General features: G+C 43.3%; 1 protein-coding gene across 1 annotated transcript in view; it reads left to right on the forward strand.

Annotated features, from left to right (window-relative positions):
• The window catches only part of adissp (adipose secreted signaling protein), a 96,199-nt gene extending 86,894 nt beyond the window's left edge, over positions 1-9,305 (forward strand). The window contains exon 5 of the mRNA XM_059965742.1: positions 8,744-9,305. Within this exon, the coding sequence (XP_059821725.1) occupies positions 8,744-8,844 (101 nt within the window). The 3' untranslated portion in view covers positions 8,845-9,305. The remainder of the gene's footprint in view (positions 1-8,743) is intronic.
• The last annotated feature ends 8,505 nt before the right edge of the window (positions 9,306-17,810 follow it).

A 17,810-nucleotide genomic window follows, 5' to 3' on the forward strand; every position in this document is an offset into this window, starting at 1 on the left:
ATTAAAGTCACTCCCACAACTTAATAAAGTTTTAAAATGAAAACTATAAACTCCTCAAAGATAGTGGTGATGCCTGCATTTAATATCTTTCAACCTTGTATGCTTCGGTCTGTAATAGAAGGTGCTCAGCTGTTTCATAATGATGACAAAACCTACACACCCCAGAGTGATGTTTCCAACAAGACAGAGGAATGATTAAACATGGTATGCCCAATTCTAGGTCGAATCAATATAACTCCTTCCCTTCTTGTCTTACCCCCTTCTACCATCTATCCCACAGTTTTATGTCTTCTATAAAGGTGTCTCCCCTTAAGCCCATTATCCCACAAGTCTAATTCTTAACTGGAACAACCCCTTAGTTTCTGATTTGCTGAGAGGAAGGCCTGTCCACTGCTGAACTTTTAACAGCTTTCTTAGCTAAACGATCAACCAGCTCTTTCCCCTCAACACCTCTACATGCAGGGTCCCACGAGAAGAGAACATGCAAACCAATACTTTGAATTTGAAATAAAGTTTGAAGAGCTTCCAACAGTAAATCAGGCCTACTGCTAGAATGACCTGTTTTAAGACACATTAAAACCGAAAAATAATCTGAACAAATTACCACTTTGCAAGGGTAAATTTCCTCCACCCATTGTCAGCCCAAAATGATGGCCACCAATTCTGCTGATAATTGGTTAGTAAGGCATTTCTTTATTGTTACCTGTAATTCAGACACCAAAACAGCCGCGCCAACATTCCTAGTTAAATTATCTTTTGATCCATTGGGAAAAATGGTAAACATGTCATAATAATTTTCCTTAACATATTGATGGACCAACAGACTCTCGGGCATATCAGAATCCTTAGACTTCATTAAATCATGTAACCTAAAATCAGCTGAAGTCACTGGAAAAAACCAAGGTAGGGATACTGAAAATACTACAGTGGGACATATTGCATGATCCAACAGACCCATATCCTAGTGTGATAGGAACCCAGTCACCCAAAACGAAAAACACTCACTGTTCCCAACAGTCCTCCAACACAGCTTTAATAGAGGGATCATTCCTCTGCCTCCTCAAGTTAACCCAGGATATTAACAGTTTCAACCTCTGCAACTATAAGGGTAATTGTCCAGTTTCAGGCAATAAAACGGAAACCGGGGAAAACCTTACTGCACCACAACACAATCTTAAAGCCTGTGCTTGTATCACATCGAAACACTTTAAAGCCGAAGATGAAGCTGATCCATAAGCTACAAAGCCATCATCAACCACAGATTGAATTAAACGAGCATAAATGGTCAACAAAGATTTTCATGTGGCACCCCAAGAGTACCCACATAGACACCTGAAAATATTTAATGCTTTTATTAAATTCAAATTTTTATTATTATTTATTCTTGTTTTACAAAGCAGCACAGCATATCATAGAGCAGATACAGTACAGCATATTTACACAGACATCCCATGACAGGGAAACAAATAAGACTTGGAAACAGAAAAAAGTTCTAATCTAAGTTTAACATGCAACCAAAATTGATCCCACGTGTCTTGCACTTTTCTCTCACTGTTAATTCTTCCCAACATGTGTTCATATGATGAAATCTTAACCATTTCCTCAGTCCATTCCTTCACAGTGGGGCATTCATCCATATGCCTCAAAATCTTATCACTGATACTTCTTCAAGAGTTTGACCATGTAATTTCAAATCATGTGCAGGTCTATTGATCCTCTTTATAAAACACATAACTTGTGTTTTAGCTACGGAAAGCTTAAAACACCATCTATTTGCCCAATGTTTATTGCATCCAATATATAATAAAATTGAAATTTATACCTCTAATCCATAAAGCTCCATCTACTACATAGTGATTTACCCACCCCAGTACCTATCTCAGAGAAGAAAAATCATTAATCATAATATTATATAATAAAGGTCTACAAATACTGCCTTGTAGGGTCCCATTCTCTATCTCATAGAGACACAAATACACCTTACTGCATAGGCATTCAAATCAAAAAACTCAGAAAAAATTAGTCTTTCCCTCGCTTCTAATTTCCATAATTTAATTAAAAGACCTTCCTTCCTTAACTTATGTGCCTATTCAATATCAAAAATACTGCTATTGCAACTTCTTTATTTACCTGTGCTTTCCTAATATCGTCTTCCAAACATAAAACTGAATCCAGTGTCATTCTACCCATCCGAAATCAGTTCCGATAAAATGCAGTTATCACCTCCCTTTTCCAAACTACAATTCAAACTCTCTATTACCATACGTTCCATAAGTTTACACAAATGAGATGACCTCTTGCCCATGCCTGCATGCTTTCATGAATTGTTTTGCTGCCATGTGATTGGCTGATTAGATATCTGCATTACAGGTGTATCTATGCAGGTGTACCTAATACAGTAGCCATCAAGTGTACTGAGGAAAGGTGGAATAGTCTGGATGGACCTTTCCAAAACAAGTATCTCAAAGTCCAATAACAGAACAAGTAGTTACAGATAAAGTGTGGTGCAGGTAGACAAACAAATTGCAAGTGCCTTGATGAGGTAGACTGAGAAATCACAAGCTCTTTCTCATATAAGAGATTGGATCAAGACTTTTACAGTAGTGGGATAGAAACAGTCTGTGAGCCTCTCATTACCTTTGTACCTTCGGCCTGATAGGAAGAGGGGAAAAGAGAGTATGTCCAGGCTAGGAGATAGTCTAGCCTGTCTGATAACATTGGCAGCTTTCCTGAGGCAACAGGAAATGCAGACAGAGGGGAGGTTGGTTTGCGTGATGGATTGGCCTGCACTCATAGCTCTCTGCAGTTCCATTGCCTTACCAAGCAGGGATGCATCTGGAGAGACGTTTCCTGTGGGGGATCTTTCAAAGTTGGTGAGGGTCAATGGGGACATGCCAGATTTCCTTAGGATTCTGAGGAAGTAGAGGCACTGGCGTGTTTCCTAGCCATAGTACTTATCTTGTTGGATCACAACAAGCAATTGGTGATTGAACAAAAAGAAGTAAGAATAGGTTACTCAGCTGCCCACTCTGTCTTTCAAAAGGATCATGACTAACCCTATAATTCAGTTCTACTCTCTTGCACCAGCTCACGAAGAGATTTTTTTATTTATTTTGCAGTTTCAGCACAGTATCAGGCCCTTTCGGCCCAATGAGCCCGTGCCGCCCAGTTAAACCCACATGAGCAATTAACCAACTAACCTGTACCTCTTTTAGAATGTGGGAGGAAACCAGCCCAGTAATGGGGAGAACATACAAACACTTTACCCAGAGCGGCAGATTTGAACCTGGTCGCTGGTTCTCTAACCATTACACTGCTGTGCTGCCCCAGTAGCATGCCCACAACTTACTAAATCTTAGTAACATGCATGTCTTTGGACTTACCAGTGAAATTCTGAGATTTATGCATTAGTCTGTAGTTTGTATTGATCTCTTTCGGTTCTATGTTTTATTTCATGTTCTCGCCCATTCTTTCTTGTAGATGATTGGTGGGCTTTGGGTTTTGGGGTTTGATGTTCTTGTTATTGTTTCTCCACGTGGGTGTTCTGTTAGTTTTTGTTGGGGGGCGGGTTGGGTTTTGATGTTTTTGTTTCTTTTCATGGGGGGGTCGTGGCTGACTTTATTTCAACTGCTTTGGCGGGTTTGTGTGTTCTGTGGCTTTCTGGGGAAGGCAAATCCCAGAGTTGTGTTCTGCGCACATACAGTGATAATAATGTGAACCTTTGAACTGTGGGAGGAAACCGGAACAGTCGACGGAAGTGCACGCAGTCACGTGGAGAAGGTACAGACTTCCTACAGAGGAGGCGGGAATCGAACCCAGGTCACTGATGCTGTGATAAATTGCAACCTAATTGCTGTGTTATTGCACTGCTGAACCTGTGATCCATGATTTCGGATAAAAAGCTCTCCACCCATTATTTTACAGTCGCGTTTTGTTTCCAGGGTAGGACATTAAATGGTTAATAATCAAAAGAGTAATCTTCTTGCCCCAGTTATGTTCCTGACTTTTATGAGGTGACGTTATCTGTCTGGAACCTAGACATTCTTGAATTGTACAAGTAGGATAGTGATAGATTAGTATTCCACCCCAGCTACAGCTCAGCAATAATATTAACTCTTCGAGGCTGGGAAGCAGTAGCTCACATTACTATCGAGGACCTGACTGCTTCAGACAAGGCCACCAATAAAAGAAGTGCTTACGCAACGTCGGGCTGGTGATAAAGAACCCACATTGTTTCCCTGTCTAAAGCGGCAGGAGAGAGTGTGTGCCAGCAGATGTGTTTGAGTGTGTGCTTTATTGTGTATCCCAGCAGTGGGGTCTTGCCAAGCCTCACTGCTTAGGCACTTTATGAATGAAGCTCGGTGTAAATCTGAGTTCCCAGTGTAGATCAAAAGAGTCCGATTGCATCTGTGTGGCCGTCATGGTGTTAAGAGTTCAGAACACCTTTGACCTTTGGCACGTATTATGTTCCTTGTGTTTTATGATATTGTTAATTCTTTGGATATGCCCTTTTTCTCTTGCTTGCTCTCACTCACCTCCCTCACGTTCTTTTTGTTACAATCATCTCTCCCATCAATCTCCCTCCCCTTCTTTATTTTCTCTATGCATTCCATCATTCTCCTCCCCTCCCCATTACTCTCCCTCCCCCTCCACATTCTGCCTTCCTCCTTCCCATTTCCCTCTCCCTCTCCCCCGCACACACCTTCCCCATCGCCCCCAAACTCTCACACACCTTCCCCATCGCCCCCAAACTCTCACACACCCTCCCCATTGCCCCCTGACCTCGTACGCACCCTCCCCATTGCCCCCACCTCGCACGCACCCTCCCCATCGCCCCTGACCTCACACGCACCCTCCCCATCGCCCCGACCTCACACGCACCCTCCCCATCATCCCCACCCTCTCTCCCACATCATTCCCCCACTGCTTCCTCCCTCTCTCTCCAGCCATTTACCCCCTCATCATCACTCTCACGCTCCCTTCCCTTCTGCATTCCCCCCACCCCACAACTCCGTTCCTCCCCATCCTCCTCCTCCCATCCCAAACCTAGCCCCTGTGATGCTTTTCGAGGGTTGGCCTCTTGCAGATTTACTGAGGCCTCAGATGCCTGGATCCTAAACTCTGGAATTCTATCCCTAACCAATCTCATTTTTGGACAATCTGACCCTTCCCTTTGGCCATCCTTTCCCAACGATTGCCTGTGTGTTTTGTGATATTTTACTGAGCCAACTATAAATGCTGTTGTCTTTAATTTGGGCTTTCAGCTTCCACCATGGTCACTGAGGGCTTGGCCCACAGTGGTGGTTACTGGGGTGAAAAGTCAGAGTACAATATATTATCAAAGTACATACATATCACCATATTCTACCTCGAGGTTAATTTTTTGCAGGCATTTGCAGGAAAGATAAATGCAATGTAATTTACAAAAAAACTGTACGTGAGCAAAAACTGGCAAATTATCAATGTCCAAAAGAAGGCAAATTGCGCAAATAAGTAAAAATATAATACTGAGAGAATGAGATGAAAGTTCAAAGTACATTTATTATCGAAGTATGTATCCTATATGCAGTCTTGATATTTGTCACTCTACAGGCAGCCGGGTAGACGGAGCTTGTCAGCCTGGGAAGGCAGTCCATTTAAGAGAGGGGAAACTCTGATTTCAAACCTCCGCTGCCTTGTGCCCATTCCCACTCATGGGAAAGGCTTCCGGAGTAAACCCGGAGGACAAATCCAGAGCTGGAGGCCCTAAGGCAGTCCTTTACAATCTGGACCAGCACTTAAATTGGTCAAATAGCAGTTCATTCCTCATTCCTGAACCCAGGCCCTGCCACTTTGATGTGCTCTCGGGCCTGGGCCCTGGGCCCCGCCTCTTCTCGCTTCTGTTGCTTTGAATCGGCTCCAAGTCCTTGAAAGTGAGTCCACAGGTTGTTGAATCAATTCACAGTTCGAAGCGAGTGAAGTTACCCACATTGGTTCGGATGCCTGCTGGTTGAAGGGTAATAACTTGCTGAACCTGGTGATGTAGATCCTAAGGCTTTTGTACCTCCTGCTCCATGGTAGTGGTAAAAGAAAGGGCCCCGCCTGGATGGTGGGGGTCCTTGAAGATGGATAAACACAAGAGATTCTGAAGATGATCGAAGTCCGGAAGAACAAACACGAAATGATGGAGGAACTCAGCAGGTCAGGCAGGTCTTTTGAAAGAAATAAAGTGCTGACGTTTCAGGCTGAGACCTGTCATCGGGTCGGGATGAAGGGTCACAGCTGAGCTGTCGACTGTTCATTCCCCTCCCTCGACGATGGATGCTGCTTTCCTGTGGTGGCATCCCTTGTAACTGTGCTTGAAGGTGAGGACTCTCTGACCTGTTCCTACATAACTGCTTTGTGTCTTGTGTTTTATCGACTCTGCTGTAACAGATGCTCTGTGATGCGGAGACTAAGTCTCGCTGCTTTGCCCTGAATCCAGTAGAGTTGTTCAATGCTGACACCTACTGAGCAGAGTGGCATCATTCCCCTTCCACTAGGTTCTGCATTTGGGTTCCTTACTGAAACCAGTTTGATTTCTGTTTACATAGAGCCTTGAGGTTACAAAGCTGATTTGTAGGCACTCTTACTGAGGAACAAAAATTATAATGAACCACTAAAGGTGACCAAATGTTAACGGCGAGGCCTAATTTAGAGTATTGTGTGCAGTTTTCAGAGGTGCAATTTAATGTCAGAAAAATGTATAGAATATACATTCTGAAATGCAGACATCCCACCTCTCCCGGAAGTTCCAGGAGTCTCCCGCATATTGATAGCGGCTCCCTGACGCCCACAAATTATATACAACATCCCTGAAATTGATTTTTTTGAGAGCGAGAGAGAGAGAGAGAGAGAGAGAGAGAAGGAGCGGAAAAGAGAGAGTGAGAGAAGGTGGGGAGGGTTATATGGGAGGCAAGGTTTGAGGGGTAATTGTGGGCCGGAGGGCCTGTAATGTGCTGTACTATTCTATGTTCTATGAAAGAAAGAAAGAGCGCGTCATGGCAGAGTGTTCCAAAAAAAGAAAATATAAAACGTACTTCACCCCAGACTACACTAAAGTGTACCCCTGCCTAATAGGGGTCAAAAATAATGACAGTGTTGCTCACTGCACTGTTTGCAACAGTGACTTTTCTATTGCCCATGGGGGGGGGGGGGTTAAAATGTAAAAGACATGTTGAGGTGAGTTTAACAGGTGTCATTCATTCATTAGTATAGCTAACGTTATTTAAACTAGCTGCTAAGGAGCTACTCTGCTGTAGACATCCCACCTCTCCCAGAAGTTCCGGGAGTCTCCTGCAAGTTGATGGTGTTACCTCCCTGAAATGAGTTTTTGCAGGGTGGGATGGCTGGAAATGCTGCTTCTTCGCAAGCATCCATGGAAACAGAGAAGTGCCCCAATGAATGAATGACAGTTAAACGTAAGTACTTCACAGTCCCCCCCCCCAGTCTCGCACGTAAGCGGCATCAAACAACAATCCCCCCTCCACCCACTGGCAAAAAAAGCATCAGCACCTGCCACCGAGCACTCAAAGCGTTAGCAAAAACACAGACCTGCGTTTACCCCAAAGACTTTGCATTTCACTCAGCATTCAGCATACCATGGGCTCTCTCTCCCTAATAAGGGAGAAGGGGGTGTCTCCATTTTCCCAGCGAGCAGGTGGTGCATGCGAGCTCGATTTCAATGATTGAGGGAAATTTGGATAGGTACACGGAGGGCTATAATCCCGATACAGGCTGAAAAGACTGGGTAGTTTAAATGGCTCGGCACAGTCTAGATGTTCCTCTGCCGTACTTTTCTGTGATTTATGACTCTTAAGTCTGGTGCAGCAATTCAAATGCAAAGGATTGTGAGTAGCTGCAGTGAGTTGTCAGCTCTGCCGAATATATCACTGGCACATCCCTCCCCACCACCCCTCAACACACCAGCATCTGTTCTCATATCCCCCACCATCCAAGCCGTCCATCTTCTCATTGCTACTGTTGGGCAGGAGGCAGAACTTCCTGAAGTCACAACCATCAGGTTCAAGAGCAACACACACAAAATGCTGCAGGAACTCATAAAGCCATAGTTAGCCATTCAGCCCATTGTACTGTTCTGTACATTTATTATCAAAGAACGTATACAGTATGCAACCTTGAGATTCCTCGTCTGGCAGGCAACCACAAAACAAGGAAACACAATAGAACCAGTTTAAATGCAAACGCCGTGCAACAAGTCCTGTCAAGCACCCAATGTGTAGGAAATGAAAGAACATAGCTTGCAACAAATATCATTAACCCGCAGAGTCCCTAAAAGTGAGTTCATTGCCAAGGGCTACCGTATGGTCCATGATTCAGTCTGCTCCATCGTGGCTGATTTATTCTCCCTCTCAACTGCGTTATCCTGCCTTCTGCCCAGAACGGCAGGATAGAAGCTGCTCTTGGATAGGTACTGTGTCCTTTTAAACTTCTACCTGATTGCAAAGGAGAGAAGAGAGAGTGACCAGGCTGGGATCAGCCCTTGATTGTGTTAGCTATTCCCTAGAGTAGCAGCTAGGCAGGGTCAGAGGAGGGGAGGCTTATTTGTGTGATGGACTGGGCTGCATTCACGGCTGCTGTAACTGTACCGTGGTTCTGGAACTATTGTCACCACAGCTTCAGTTCCTTATAACAGGGTTGAGGCTACCATTATTTGAAATGCCTTCGTAGTTCACCACTCTCTATCTCCTTTTCTGTGTTTCAGATCGACTCCATGGGACTCCCATGCTGCTGGAAGGCGTCAAGTGCATTGGCACTGAGCTAGAGTACGACTCCGAGCAGAGTGACTGGCAGGGTTTTGATTAGTCAGCACCAGGACACAATACTGCCTTCAACCTCGATGGTCGCCACACTAGCTAAGCTGTGAAATATCTTGCGAAATTCAACCATAGATAAAGATTGTAGCATCTCTCTCTTCCTTTCTCCCTCTTTGTTTTCAATCTTGATATCCCTCTCTTTTTAAATTTCCCTCCCCATCTCTATTTCTCTCTTCCTTTCTCCTATTTTCCCTTCTCCCCATATACCTTCCTGCCTCTTTCACACTCCCGTTTTCTTTTTTTGTACTTTGTTACTCTGCTTGTAATGTAAATTCCCGTTGAGCGTTCAATATAGACAAATGCAATTACTGCCTGTCCTTTGAAAAGTGGAGTGGGAGCATATACGTTGCTGTATATTGGATGAATCTAGGGATTTTATGATTTGAATGTACACTGAAGTACAATGCAGATTGTGTTTATTTTGTGAAATAAATGAAATACATTGTTAAATGATTTGTATTTTTTTTTAAATTCTATGGATAAATGGAATGGAGACAATGATGTTGACCTGGCTGGTCAGCAGTAATCTGATTACCAAGCTAGATGTTTGTTGGATCAAGTTCATTTTAGACAATAAGACATAGGCCATTCTGCCCATCAAATCTGCTGTGCCATTCCGTCATGGTTCATTTATTATCCCTCTCAACCCCATTCTTCTGCCTTCTCCCTGTGGCCTTTGATGCCCTTAATAATCAAGAACCAATCGAATTCCGCTTTAAATATACCCAATGACGGCCTCCACAGCTGTTTATGGCAATGAATTCCATAGATACATCACCCTCTAACTAATGAACTTCTGCCTCATCTCTGTTCTGTCTGTCTATCCTGGGGCTTTGCCCTCTGACCCTAGACTCCACCCTCCCCCACTCTGCTATAGGAAACATCCTCTCCACATCCACTCTATCTCAGCCTTTCAATATTCAATAGGCTTCAATAAGGTCCCTCCTCATTCTTTTAAACTTCAGGAAAGACAGGGCAAGTGCTGTCCCAGAATTATTCTTGTAAACCTCCTCTGGACCCTCTCCAATACCAGCACTTCTTTTCTTAGATAACGGGTCCAAAACTGCTCACAATACTCCAAGTGCAATCTGACCAATGCCTTATAAAACCTCAGCATTCCATCCTTGCTTTTATATTTTGGTCCACTCAAAATGAGTCCACCAAATCAAACTGCAAGTTAACATTCAACAGGAGGACCCCAAGTCCTTTTGCCCCAATGATGTCTGAATTTTCTCACAGTTTAGAGAATAGCTGTGCCTTTATTCCTTCTGCCAACATGCATATATTGACCGACACTATATCCCATCTGCCACTTTGCCCATTCTCCTAATTCAAGTCCTTCTGCAGACTCCCTGCATTCTCGACACTGTCCATCCCTCCACCTGTCTTTGTATTGTCTTCAAACTTGACCACAAAACCATTATTTTTGTCACCCAAATCATTGGCACGTAAAGTGAAAAGTGGTCCCAACATTGAACCCTTGTAGAGCATTCTGAGCACCGGTGCCCCACAAGGTTGTGTAGTCAGCCCCCTGCTGTCCTCACTGTACAGCCATGATTGTGTAGCCAAGTTTCCATCAAACTCAATATATGAGTTTACTGATGACACCACAATTGTAGGCTGTATCTCGGGTAATGATGAGTCTGAGTACAGAGAGGAAATTAAGAACCTGGTGGCATGGTGCGAAGACAATAACCTATCCCTCAACGTCAGCAAGACGAAGGAATTGGTTGTTGATTCAGAAGGACTAGTGGACCGCACAACCCCATCTACATCTGTGGTATGCAGGTGAAACAGGTCAAAACCTTAAAGTTCCTCAGGGTAAATATTACAAATGACCTGACTTGGTCTAACCAAGCAGAGTCTACTGCCAAGAAGGCCCACCAGCCCCTTTACTTCCTGAGAAAGCTGAAGAAATTTGGCCTGTTTTCCAGATTGGGTGCCAATTTCCTGATTAGCCCAGCACATCACACAAGCCAATCTCCCATCCTTGGATTCACTTTACACTGCACGCTGTCAGAGCAGTGCTGCCAGGATCATCAAGGACACGACCCACCCAGCCAACACACTTTTTGTCCCTCTTCCCTCCGGGAGAAGGTTCAGGAGCTTGAAGACTCGTACGGCCAGATTTGGGAACAGTTTCTTTCCAACTGTGATAAGACTGCTGAACGGATCTGGGCTGTACCTTCCAAATATCCGGACCTGACTTGCACTACCTTACTTCCCCTTTTCTATTTTCTATTTATGGTTTATAATTTAAATTTTTATTCTATTTACTATCAAAGGAGCGCGAAGCACAGAATCAAATATCGCTGTGATGATTGTGCACTTTAGTGTCAATTGTTTGGCGACAATAAAATAACACCATTAGTCACTGGCAGCCAAGTGGAACAGACTCCTTTAACTCCCACTCTGTGTTTCCTGCCAGTCAGCTGATCTTACTCAAAACTGAAGTAATTTCCAGTACACAAGGGTAAAGGAGACAAAATAATTGTTACTCTGGTTCTGAGCATGAAAAAATGAACACAATGAGATAAGCACGATAATAATTTTAAAAAGCACAATAAGTATAAATACATAGGGTAGCTTATACACATAGATTGATTGTATACCCATAAAGTGATGCTGGATACAGGAGTGTCTATACATAAGGCAACTGACAGGAAATAATGAAGTAGAGGTGGTTGGGGGTGTGGAGGGGTGGAAGTACTGACTAGTCTTACTCCTTGGGTAAAGTATCTGTTTTTGAGTCTGATGATCCTGATGTGATGTAGTCTCCTCGCTGATGGGAGTGGGACAAACAGTCCATGAGCAGGATGGGTGGGATCCTTCATAATCTTGCCGGCTCTTTTCTAGTACTTTTCTGCAGATAAGCTCTTGATGGTGGATAGGCTGGTGCTGGTGAGGTGCTTGGCAGTTTTGGCTACAGATTTTAAAAGCCTTCCTGTCCGCCGCAGTTTACTTTCCATACCGTGCAGTGACACAGCTTGCTAGGATGCTGTATACTGCGCATCTGTAGAATGATGGGAGTAGAGGTACATAGTCCAGCGCTCTTCTGCCTCCTCAGAAAGTAGAGGCGTTGGTGAGCTCTCGAGTGTGTAGAGTGCTTTCTGGGATCATGTGAGGTTGTACAAGATGTGCATTCCCAGAAGTCTGAAACTGTTTGCAGTTTCTATTGCTGTGTCACTGATGTAAAGCGGCCTATTTTATCATGTGCTTCCAAGTACACGGAAACCTCAGCCATAGAACCATAGAACATTACAGCACAGAAACAGGCCCTTTGGCCTTTCTTGGCTGTGCCGAACCATTTTTCTGCCTGGTCCCACTGACCTGCACCTGGCCCATATCCCTCCATACACCTCTCATCCATATACCTGTCCAAGTTTTTCTTTAATGTTAGAAGTGAGCCCACATTTACCACTTCAACTGGCAGCTCATTCCACACTCCCACCACTCTCTGTGTGAAGAAGCTCCCCCTAATGTTCCCTTTAAACTTTTCCCCCTTCGCCCTTAACCTATGTCCTCCGGTTTTTTTCTCCCCTAGCCTCAGTGGAAAAAGCTTTCAGTCACTCTATCTACACCCATCATAATTTTATACACCTCTATAAAATCTCCCCTCATTCTCCTACGCTCCAGGGAATAAAGTCCTAACCTATTCAACCTTTCTCTGTAACTCAGTTTCTCAAGTCCCAGCAACTTCCTTGTAAACCTTCTCTGCACTCTTTCAACCTTATTAACATCCTTCCTGTAATTCGGTGACCAAAACTGCACACAATACTCTAAATTCAGCCTCACCAATGCCTTATACAACCTCACCATAACATTCCAACTCTTATACCCAATACTTTGATTTATAAAGGACAATGTGCTAAAAGCCCTCTTTACGACTCTATCTTACAGTGGCGCCACTTTTAGGGAATTATGCATCGGTATTCCCAGATCCCTCTGTTCTACTGTACTCCTCAGTGTCCTACCATTTACCTTGTATGTTCTACCTTGGTTTGTCCTTCCAAAGTGTAATACCTCACACTTGTCTGCATTAAACACCATCTGCCATTTGTCAGTCCATTTTTTCAGTTGCTCCAAATCCCTCTGCAAGCTTTGAAAACCTTCTTCACTGTCCACTACACCTCCAATCTTTGTATCACCAGCAAATTTGCTGATCAAATTTACCACATTATCATCCAGATCATTGATATAGATGACAAATAACAATGGACCCAGCACTGATCCCTGTGGCACACCACTAGTCACAGGCCTCCACTCAGAGAAGCAATCCTCCACTACCACACTCTGGCTTCTCCCATTGAGCCAATGTCTAATCCACTTTACTACCTCTCCATGTATACTTAGCGACTAAATCTTGCTAACTAACCTCCCGTGCGGGACCTTGTCAAGGGCCTTACTGAAGTCCATGTAGACAACAGCCATTGCCTTCCCTTCATCCACTTTCCTGGTAACCTCCTCAAAAACTCTAATAGATTGGTTAAACATGACCTACAATGCACAAAGCCATGTTGACTCTCCCTAATAAGTCCCTGTCTATCCAAATACCTGTAGATCCTATCTCTTAGTACTCCTTCCAATAATTTACCTACTACTGACATCAAATTTACTAGCCTATAAATTCCCGGATTACTTTTAGAGCCTTTTTTAAACAATGGAACAACATGAGCTATCCTCCAATCCTCTGGCACCGCACCCGTAGATACCGACATTTTAAATATATCTGCCAAGGCCCCTGCAATTTCAACACTAGTCTCCTTCAGGGTCTGAGGGAATACCCTGTCAGGTCCTGGGGATTTATCTTCTCTGATTTGCCTCAAGATAGCAAGCACCTCCTCCTCTTCAATCTGTATAGGTTCCATGACTTCACTACTAGTTTGCCTTATTTCCATTGACTCCATGCCAGTTTCCTTAGTAAATACAGATGCAAAATACCCATGTAAGATCTCCCCTATTTCTTTTGGTTCCATACTGACCACTCTGATCTTTAAGAGGATCAATTTTATCCCTTACTATCCTTTTGCTCTTAATATATCTATAGAAGCTCTTACGATTATCCTTCACCCTGACTGGCAAAGCTATCTCATGTCCTCTTGTAGCCCTCCTGATTTCTTTCTTAAGTATTTTCTTCTTTATCTTCTTTATCAGATTTCCAATATCCCTCAAAAACCAAGGTTCCTTATTCTTATTCATTTTGCCTTTAATCCTGACAGAAACATACAAACTCTGCACTCTCAAAATTTCTCCTTTGAAGGCCTCCCACTTACCAACGACGTCCTTGCCAGAGAACAACCTGTCCTAATCCACGCTTTTTAGATCCTTTCTCATTTCTTCAAATTTGGCCTTTTTCCAGTTTAGTACCTCAACCCAAGGGCCAGGTCTATCTTTGTCCATGATCAAGTTGAAACTAATGGCGGTATGATCACTAGACCCGAAGTGTTCCCCTACACATACTTCTGTCACTTGTCCTAACTCATTTCCTAATAGGAGATCTAATATTGCATCCTCTCTAGTTGGTATCTCTATATATCCTTAATAATGGACTCCAATATTTTCCCAACCACTGAAATCAGGCTAAATGGCCTATCATTTCCTTGCTTTTGTCTCCTTCCCTTCTTAAAGAGTGTAGTAATACTTGCAATTTTCCAGTCATAGAAACATAGAAAACCTACAGCACAATACAGGCCCTTCGGCCCACAAAGCTGTGCTGAACATGTCCTTACCTGAGAAATGACCTAGGGTTACCCATAGTCCTCTATTTTTCTGAGCTCCATATACCCATCCAGAAATCTCTTAAAAGACCCTATCATATCCACCTCTACCTCCGTTGCCGGCAGCCTATTCCATGCATTCACCACTCTCTCCATTTTTTTTTAATATAAACTTACCCCTGACATCTCCTCTGTACCTACTTCCAAGTACCTTAAAACTGTGCCCTCTCATGTTAGACATTTCAGCCCTGGGAAAAAGCCTCTGACTATCCACACGATCAATGCCTCTCATCATCTTATACACATTCCAGAATCTAGTGTTTCTTGAAAGATCACTGCTTATGCCTCCTCAGTCTCTTCAGCCACCTCTTTCAGAACCCTGCGGTGTAGTCAATCTAGTCTCGGTGACTTATCTACCCCCAGACCTTTCAGCTTCCCAAGCACCATAGTAATAGCAACTACACTCACTTCTGCCCCCTGACATTCACGTTGCTGTTGTCTTCCATAGTGAAGACAAATGGGAAATACGTTTGTCGGCCATTTTTGTACCCCTCTACTGCCTCTCCTCTGTAATTTTCCAACAGTCCGATATCCACTCTCGCCTCTCTTTTACTCTTTATATATCTGAAACAGCTTTTGGTATCCCCTTTTATATTATTGGCTAGCTTACCTTCATATTTCACATTTCATATTGCTATTTTAGTTGCCTTTTGATTTTTAAAAGCTTCCCAATCCTCTAACTTGCCACAAATTTTTACAATATTAAAATGTTAAAATATTAATGTTTTAATAATGCATTAATGTTAAAATAATAATAATAAAATATTAAAATATTAAATGTCTTGTGTCATTTAAGGTAAAATTGGATAGGTATATGGACAGGAAAGGAGTGGAGGGTTATGGGCTGAGTGCGGATAGGTGGAACTAGGTGAGATTAAGAGTTCGGCACGGACTAGGAGGGCCGAGATGGCCTGTTTCCGTGCTGTGATTGTTATATGGTTATATGTTATATGGTTAATATTATATGCCCTCCCTTCTGTTTTCATGCTGTCTTTGATTTTCCTTGTCAACCACAATTGCCTCATGCTCCCTTTAGAATTCTGTCACTTCCTTAAGGGATCAAAATTGTCATTTCCATTGCCCCTCCCTGTTGTAGCATTAGCTCGTGTTGTCCTCTCACCCAGTTGCTCTTCACCCTGCTGGCAACTATACATATAAACCTAGTGGCTCACAGTAGCCCACAGAAGGGGAATTCCCACCATCTTTCAAACACAAGAGATTCTGCAGATGTATTAATCAACACGCAGAAAGCCCAGGAGAGATTCAGCAAGTTAGGAGGCATCAGTGGGGGCGGAATAACCAAACAATGCCCCCACCATCTTATTCTGGCTTCTGTCCCTTTCTTTTCCAGTCCTGATGAAGTCTCAGCCCGAACGTCAGTTGTTTATTCCTCTCCACAGGCATTGCCTGACCCGCTGAGCTCCTCCAGCATGTTGCGTGTGTTATACCACATCTTCTTGATTTTAAACAGATGTCCCTTTATCCAGAGATCAAGCCTTCAGAGTCATTGAGTTGCAGAAAGGGACCCTTTGTCGCATCATGAATGTGCAGATCATTTTGCCTATTTACGCTGATGCTGCTGGAAGCAAGTAAGACAGTGGTGTTCAGGAAGCATTTAGACAGGCAAGCGAACATGAGAGGAATAGAGGGATATGGATTGTGTTCAGACAGATAGGATCAGACTCAAGTCGTGGCAACATTCTTGCAAGTCTACTCTGTACTTTCAACTGTGATGGCATCTTTCCTGCAGGTAGGTGACTGAAACTGCACACAATACTCCATATTAGGCCTCACCAATGTCTTATACAACTTCAACACAACAGCACAGATACTGTGGGCCAAATGGCCTATTCTGTGCTCTATGTTCTTTGCCCTTGCCTTTACCCCACTTGATTTTTCCTTTCCAAAGCTTTGCTTTGTCAATCATTGGCCGAAATACACGTAGCTGAAGTTAGACCTTAGATTACTCCATGGTAGCGGTATGTTCTACTTGCAATAACAGGCACAGGATTGAGGAATTTCAAACAAGATTACCAGCCTGAAATTTTAACCATTTCCTTCTCCACAGAGGCTAGCTGACCAGCTGAGTGTTTCCAACATTTTTTTATTTTCATTGTAACTACGACGTTGAACGTTCTAACTGCAATAGCAAAGGACTTCTCAATATGTAGAAATAAAATTTCACATTTAGAGTCATGAAAAGTTCTCCTTAGAAGCAAGCCCTTTGGCCGAACTAGACCAATGCGAAACCATTTAAACTGTCTACTCGCATCAACTTGCATTGGTTCCATACCTCTCTATAGCCCAAGCATCCAAACTTCTCTTTAACATTGAAATCGAGCTTGCATGCACCGTTTGTGCTAACAGCTTGTTCCACACTCCCATGACCCTCTGAGTGAAGAACTTTCCCTTCATGTTCCCCTTAAACTTTTCACCTTTACCCTTAACCCATGACCTCTAGTTGTCCAGCCTCAGTGGAAAAAGCCTGCTTGCATTTACCCTATCTATACCCGTCATAATTTTATACATCTACCAAATCTCCTCTCAATCTTCTACATTCCATGGAATTAAAAGTTCTAACCTATTCAATCTTTACTGATGACTCAAGTCCTGGCAACATCCTTGCAAGTCTTTGTTGTATTCTTTCAACCTTATTTACATCTTTCCTGTAGGTAGGTGACCAAAACTGCACACAATATTCCTTATTAGGCCTCACAACATAAAATCCCATCTCCTGTACTCAGTACTTTGATCTATGAAGGCCAATGTGCCAAAAGCTTTCTTTACAACCCTATCTACCTGTGATGCCACTTTCAATGAATTATGGATCTGCATTCCCAGATCCTCCTGTTCTATAACACTCCTCAGTGTCCTACAGTTCACTGTGTAAGACCTACCCTTGGGGCCCTACTGAAGTGCGATACCTCACACTTGTCAGCATTAAATTCCATCTGCCATTTTTCCAGCTGATGCAGATCCCTCTGCTAGCCATGATAGCCTTCCCTTGCTCTCCACTACACCCCCAATCTTGGAGTCATCCTCAAATTTTCTGATCCGGTTAACCACGTTATCATCCAGATTGTTGATATATAAATGACAAATGAAGATGAACCCAGCACCAATCCCTGCAGCACTCCTTTGGTCACAGGCCTCCATTCAGAGACGCAACCATCTACGA

This window comes from Hypanus sabinus, chromosome 3 (genome assembly GCF_030144855.1).
Source record: "Hypanus sabinus isolate sHypSab1 chromosome 3, sHypSab1.hap1, whole genome shotgun sequence".
In the NCBI taxonomy this organism is placed as follows: domain Eukaryota; kingdom Metazoa; phylum Chordata; class Chondrichthyes; order Myliobatiformes; family Dasyatidae; genus Hypanus; species Hypanus sabinus.